At 37.5% G+C, this 7,312-nt stretch overlaps 1 protein-coding gene across 1 annotated transcript; it reads right to left on the minus strand.

Annotated features, from left to right (window-relative positions):
* Positions 1-826: 826 nt before the first annotated feature.
* On the minus strand, positions 827-2,763 carry LOC112138304 (gastrula zinc finger protein XlCGF8.2DB-like). Its single transcript, XM_024260870.2, has one exon. It carries the CDS (start codon positions 2,727-2,729, stop codon positions 1,695-1,697), a length of 1,035 nt encoding a protein of 344 aa, XP_024116638.1. The 5' UTR covers positions 2,730-2,763; the 3' UTR covers positions 827-1,694.
* Between the last annotated feature and the right edge of the window lie 4,549 nt (positions 2,764-7,312).

A 7,312-nucleotide genomic window follows, 5' to 3' on the forward strand; every position in this document is an offset into this window, starting at 1 on the left:
AGAACAAATTTGATGATCAAGTTAAATAATTTAGTTAAACACAAAAATGAAACTCATGATATACAGAACCATTAGACTGTCTTTTATTTTGAGTAATGTAATTATAGTAACTGATGATGAAAACCTAAAAATACTCGTAGAAAATTAGAATATTCTATCAGAAGAATCATAAAGAATGTTTTCAGCACATGTCAGATTTCAGAAAAGTGTTCTTTTGTCTCCATTCAATAATCACTTGTTCCTCCTTTTCATTGAATGACTGCATCAATGTGGTATGGAGGCCATCAGCCTGTGGCTCTGTGTACATGGAATAAAAGCTCAGGTTGATTTGATAGCCGACTTCAGGTCATCTTCATTGTTGGCTCTGCCGTCTCATCTTCCTCTTTAAAAACACTTCATAGATTTTTTTATTGGGTTCAGGTCAGGGAATTTGCTGGTTGATCAAACACAGAAACAGTTTAGGGATAAGCAGCTTTAGGTACCTTTTAGTAGAGTGGAAATGATCCAAGTCCTGTTCCAAGTAGAATCTCCAAATGGCTTGTCAGTAGATAGTTGTATGAAGTGCTTCAGAATCTATTTTATTCTCATGACTGAGACCATTTAAAGCAGGGGTCACCAACCTTTTTGAAACTGAGAGCTACTTCATGGGTACAGAGTAGTATGAAGGGCTACCAGTTAGAAAAAACAAATTTGCTTAGTTTTCCTTTAGTTATACATTATTAATAATGAAGCTCCTCTATGTAAAGACACTGATTTCTCACCATAATTATCAATAATAACAAGACAGGTAACAAATATCAATATTCAGAACTTTATTAATCTCAACAAATCTTGTCACATTTTGAGGTAATGATCGTGTTTCCATTAAAGATAACTAATTATCAAAAATCCAATTCACGAAATTTCAGAGTTAATGGGGAGGCAGCTGGGGTTTGGGGAAAATAAAGGGAGGGGCGGGTTCACTTAGGCGATGGAGGAGCGCAGCTCCACTAATAAGTAAAAGAATTGACCAAAAACAACTAATGTGGAGTATTTTCGTCTATTGTTTTTGTTGTTAACCACAAAATAAAAAACCTTAAAACAGGTAATGTCTCGGTGTCTCCATGCGGGAAAGGGAGAAGGGGACGCTTCATTCTTTGTTATCGATTATGTCGTTATAACGAGAAAACGATAAAAAAAAAAATAATAAAGTGGGATAGGCCGGTTTTGGCTTCAGGAATAATGAACATATATTTCTAAGATGTTTTAATTTTAAATTCTTTGTAAAGGGAAGTGTGATTTAAAAAAAATGCATCACAATAAAATTTAATTTTCCGAGCAGCTCATGTGAGTTGTGCTATTTTTAGAAAAGACCTGTGGGTGACTTATGTGGTGCTTGAGGGCGACCTGGCACCCACGGGCGCCGTGATGGTGAACCCTGATTTAAAGGCTCAATCAATCAATCAAGATACTTTATTAATCCCCTGGGGGGAAATTCATTGTTTTTCAGTACAACCAAGAACAAGACAGTTCAAGGTTCACTGCAGAAGCGTCCACTGAGCGGCGCCCCTTATTAATAAGGTCTTGCCAAATGTTTGGAGTTATTTAGCAGATTATTGTGGGTCCTTTTGAGTTTTAAACGCTTCTTTTTTCTTCACTTTTTAAATTTTTAATCTTTGAGACAGAAAACTTTATTTTTTACCTCTTAAATAAAATCAAGTGGAGGATTTTCCTTCATTACAAGATTGCTCTAGAAAAAGGCTAGTATGAGTTCTCATGTGTGATTTCAGATTACTAAGACGACCAAAACTTTTATCACATTCCTTGCACAAAAAAGGCTTCTCTCCTGTATGAGTTCTCATGTGTAATTTGAGATGACTAAGACGACTAAAATGTTTTGCACATTCATTACACAAAAAAGGCTTTTCTCCTGTATGAGTTCGCAAGTGTGATTTGAGAGCAGATGCATCACTAAAACTTATATCACATTCCTCGCACAAAAAAGGCTTCTCTCCTGAATGAGTTCTCAAATGTCTTTTGAGACTGGATACATCACTAAAACGTTTATCACATTCTTTGCACAAAAAGGGCTTCTCTCCTGTATGAGTTCTCATGTGTGTTTTGAGATGAGTTTGGCATCTAAATCTTTTATCACATTCTTTGCAGGTAAAAGGTTTATCTCCTGTGTGAGTTCTTATGTGTTCTTTTAGAGAAGATAGAATGCTAAAACTTTTATCACATTCTTTACAAGAAAAGGGCCTCTCCCCTGTGTGAGTTCTCATGTGTATTTTGAGAGTACATTTCTCACTAAAGCTTTTATCACATTCTTTACAAGTAAAAGGTTTTTCTCCTGTGTGAGTTCTCATGTGTTTTTTTAGAGTAGATAGAATACTAAAGCTTTTATCACATTCTTTACAAGAAAATGGCCTTTCCCCTGTGTGAGTTCTCATGTGTATTTTGAGAGTACATTTATCACTAAAACTTTTATCACATTCTTTACAAGAAAAAGGCTTCTCTCCTGTGTGACTTCTAATGTGAATTATTAATTTAGAGCAACAACCAAAACATTTACCACATTCCTCACAGACATAAGATCCTTCAAACTCAGATCTCACATGTGAAATTCTTGTTTTTTCACTAAACTTTATAGAGGAAACTCTCTTTTCTTTTGGGGATTGTTTGTGTTTATTATCCAAAGTTTCCTTCTTGAACTTTTTTCTTGCATCAGAGTCACACTGACCTTCTGACATGTGAGAGCTGCCCACACTTTGGACATGACTTCTGTCTCTTCTCTTCCTCTGATCTCTGTTCTGTGCCTCTGTCTCTTCATCTGTAGTTGATGTTGATTCTTCATGTTGGTTTCCTTCTTCATCCTGACTATCAGTTCCATTAAAGCTCTGCTGATTGTTTCCATCTTCTTCACTGTCAACATGTTTCTCCAAAGCAGGAATCTCCATCAAGGTTTCAGTCTCCTGCTTCAGATCAAGCTGCTCTTCATCCTGACTGATGCAGAACCATTCTTGCTCCTCTTTTATCATTAGAGGTTCTGGTTCCTCCTGTTCCTCTTTTAACTGTGGAGGTTCTGGTTCCTCCTGTTCCTCTTTAATCTTTGGTGGTTCTGGTTCCTCCTGTTCCTCTTTAATCTGTGGATGTTCTTGTTCTTCCTGTTCCTCTTTAATCTGTGGAAGTTCTGGTTCCTCTTGTTCCTCTTTAATCTGTGGAAATTCGGATTCCTCCTGTTCCTCTTTAAAATGCGGAGGTTCTGGTTCCTCCTGTTCCTCTTTTATCTGTGGAGGTTCTGGTTCCCCCTGTTCCAGTCTTAAATTCCTCTCCTGGTTGCGAAGATTGTCCTCTTCACTCATATAATCCTGGGGAGTGACTGCAAAGACAAAAAAGAAGACCTTTTATTATTTTAGATGCCATTGTGTTTGTCAAGCACCTTAAGAAAAATCTAAAGCCCTGGTCGTTTTTCTTAGTTCTCTTTCAAAGTTAAGACAGTGAGAGGGGATGTCGGTCTTTCAGTCTTCAGTAAGTCAAACACTTAATCAAAGAAACTCTTAAGATCAATAAACTCAAACTCAAGATGACAATAGCAGCCAACTTTTTTGAAACTATACCTTTTAATAAATACACACTCCCCACATTGACTCACTGTACTCTCTCATCCTTTACACTAATAGGGTGGTGGCCAATGATCTTCTGTTCTCTTCCAAGATTGTGAAGAGTGAATTTAAGCTAACACTCTGGTGGAGTAGAGCTGACAGTTCCTTGGGAGGATTCCCTTGATGAACCATATGAATGCAAGAAACTACGGTACTTTGACTTGGCGGCTGAGGCAGAGGACAGAAAATGGAAAGTCAGGGCGCGTCCACTGGAGGTGGGTTACGGGGGCTTTGTAGCCAGTACAACAGATAAGCCCCTCAGAGAGGTTTGAATCATAGGACGGGCACATAGACAGGCCATTAAGGAACTGACCAACACTACTGAGAGGCAAGCCATTGGCTGTGGCTGAAGTGAAGTGGCATCCCCTGGACATCAAAAAATAAATAAATAAAAACAAATAACAGCAGGACACAAGCCCAGGCTGGATCAACCTGTGGTGAGCCTACCTCGGAAGAGGGTGTTTTGTGATTGTGGCCGAAACACCTCATGATGTTGAGGTACACAACTGACAATGTGTCCCGCTGTAGAAATAGTATGAGACTCCAAGAACCAAAACTCTACAGTTGTAGTGGTAAAAATATTTGGGTTTTTAACAGCTAGTCCTATCAAAACACATTGAGTCAGTGAGACTAAAACTTTATCTTTTGTGAAAAATAGTTCCTTTGTTTCAGATGCTAACCTCAGTTGATTTAAGTCTTGTTTAATGCCAGAAACAAAAGCAGGAAATAAGATGCATAATTCAGCAAAGGTATAATAAACTATTGTCTTTATTTTTAGTTAGCATAGAGCTCAACACTTCAAGTTTAAAGCTAATGATGCTTATTTAAGAGTAGCTACATTCTGGAGTGACGAGATGTATTTTGCATTCCGTTTATGTATGATCTGATAAGTTGACAAATCTAAAAAAAAAACACCTACTAAACGAATCGTTAGTAGAAGCCCTAGTTAGCATGAGTTTAATGTCTGAGCAAACATAACTGATGAGTGTTAATAGGACATTTATGATATTTCCATCATTTGAAATTATCTGTATCGGTCTAATATGACTACATTCTACCGATATACACCGACGCTCTTTTACTTTGCTCTATGGTTACAGCAGAAGAAGCGCTGCCCCTCCCACCCCCACATGGCGGAGGAGTCTGAGCACATTTTAGTTGTTCAAGATGTCTGCCGTCTGGAGTTTTTTCCACACAGTTTCCACTAGGGCTGTAACGAGTATCCGGGTGCTCAGGTACTCGCGATTTGCTCCCAAAAATTTTTACGAATATATTCACGAATTCCAAGATTGCTGATTCACAATCTTTATAAATGTAGTAAATTGTAGTAAAATATGATCAAATTATCATCTGGGGACAATGTATTTTTGCTCTGAAATGCAGATTAATGTAGGATTTTAAGTTTATGAACTAAAACGAAGCTGAAAGAGTCACAGTACTGCTACCGGAAGTAAACACATCTTCGTGACGGTGAAGCTTCTGGTTTTCAAAGTAAAACTAGCGAGAGCTTTTTTCCGTTCAAAAACTGAGACTGAAGTTCCGTTCACAGACATAACTTCTGAAAAATAAATTAGCTTCAACATCAGAGCTTTAGCTCCAGTGTTTACATTATTTTGGTTATAGTAACTCTTCAACATTTGACGCAATTAACAAAACTCCATCTTATTCTGAAGAAACAGCCTCGCGCTGCTGAAAGGAGATGTAATCAACATGAATCATCTGATTCTGCTGCAAAAAAAACAAAAAAAAAAACTTTTTTCCTACGGGCTCTTCATCAATACATAATGATTAGATTGTAAAATATTGAAGAACTTAGAGGATAGAACACTGTGTAGAACATTTTCAGGTTTTGCTGTTAAATGACCAAAAACAAAAGTGATTTTAGTCCTTTTTATGTTGTTTTACTGCTAAACCAGAAGATTGATAAAAAAAATTGTAAATGACCAAATTTATTTTTATCTGAAACTTTGTGGTTTTTTAATCAGTTTAGATGATTTTGATCACCTGTTCTAAATAAAGGTATAAACGATGATTAAATACAAATAATTTCAATTTTCATCCATCTAGTAAATAGACATACACATAGCAATAAACATTATATTTAAAAGTAAGAATCGTGGTTCAACTCGTGAATCGAATCGGATAGCCACCTAAGCAATGATCCACAGCCCTAGTTTCCACACAAGATCATAAAATCTCTGTCAGTGAGGCATGCAAGTTGAGGGTGTCATTNNNNGGGGGGGGGGGGGGGGGGTGTTGCTGTTACTTACTCTTCCAATGCTTTTTCAAATTTAACATCAGATTCAGAAAGCAAACATTCTAGGGCTAGGCAATGTTCCCTCTAATTTTTCATGTATCTGGGCATACACACAAGCTCCCTGAGCAAACTGAGGGCAACATCAGATATGCACGCTTTATTTTTAAACAAGTAATTTGGTCCACTTAAAAAAAAGACAAAAATCTGAAAAATGGGATGTGTAGATGTTATACAGTATGTGAGAGTCCTGCTTTGGCCTGGCTGAGGGTCCTGTTCTGGAAGATATGAGACATGTACTCCTTTCAGACATAACATTTTGCTCACATTAAAACATTCACATTTTGCACAATGATTTGTGCTGTAGCTTGTTATACAGTGCAAATTCCTGTAACACTTTGTCTGTAAAATATCTAATTACACAGTTTTTCTTAGCATTTCTACTACCCATAAACGACTAATATCATATATCAATAACAACATTTAATGATTAATATCCATAAAGACAAAATCTTAATAACCATATGCACAAATCTGACTTAAATTTACCTTATTTTTCACGTCTGTCCTTCTCACTTCTCCAATGGTTGTGCACTTTGTCCAGGTTGATGGCTTCGTCTGCTTCTTGCTTTGATTTTATGCGCATCAGCTGGTCCAAATGTGTCACTTCAAGACGATTTCTGGATTTTGTTTGATATGATTCATTAAACTAAATCCTCTTTCACAGTCGGCACTGGAAGCTTGAAATGTAGCACAAATATCCACAAGCTGTGAGATCTCCTTTAGCTCCTCACATGAACTTTATCTCGTTCAGGGTCCGATTTTGTTTTTTGTGACAGATCGTTCCTTTTCTCTCTGTCTTTTGCGCTCTCCCGCAATAATGTACTAATCCCCTGTCCCATCTTGAGTCTTTGTACAGTTTCGACAGCTTTTAAATGACTTTTATGCTGAAACGTGACGCTTGAGATAGTCCAGCTTCCATTCAATCCACATTTTTCCCTCTGAAAACTCACTTGCTACTTTGGCATCGCTGCATGTTTTGCAGAGTAGACCTTTCTCACTTGAAAAAGAAAAAATCTCACCCAATTTCACCGCTTTTTCTTCAATTTGCACATACTCCGACAACCATTCCATCTTAAAAGAACTGCATTTCTTTTTTACTGTGACTTGGTGAGTGGATGTGTCGCTGCCTGTTCGTTTCGCCATGATGCGGGGTTTGTATTAGCATCTATTAACCTGCTAGCTAACCTGCACGGCGCATATAGGCGGGGCCCAGACGCAAGCACTGTCAATGCCATGATTGGCTTTGTACCGTAAATGAACTGTATCGTATCATTGGCTAGACACCTGTCACTCACTGAGTAAGAAACAAAAAAACAATATTATTGGGCAAATTAATTAGATTAGATTAAGTCTA

Source organism: Oryzias melastigma, unplaced genomic scaffold (assembly GCF_002922805.2).
Source record: "Oryzias melastigma strain HK-1 unplaced genomic scaffold, ASM292280v2 sc00300, whole genome shotgun sequence".
Lineage (NCBI taxonomy): Eukaryota > Metazoa > Chordata > Actinopteri > Beloniformes > Adrianichthyidae > Oryzias > Oryzias melastigma.

Coding starts and splice junctions, on each gene's coding strand:
- LOC112138304 (XM_024260870.2), bottom strand. CDS start 2,729: ATGTCAGAAGGTCAGTGTGACTCTGATGCAAGAAAAAAGTTCAAGAAG.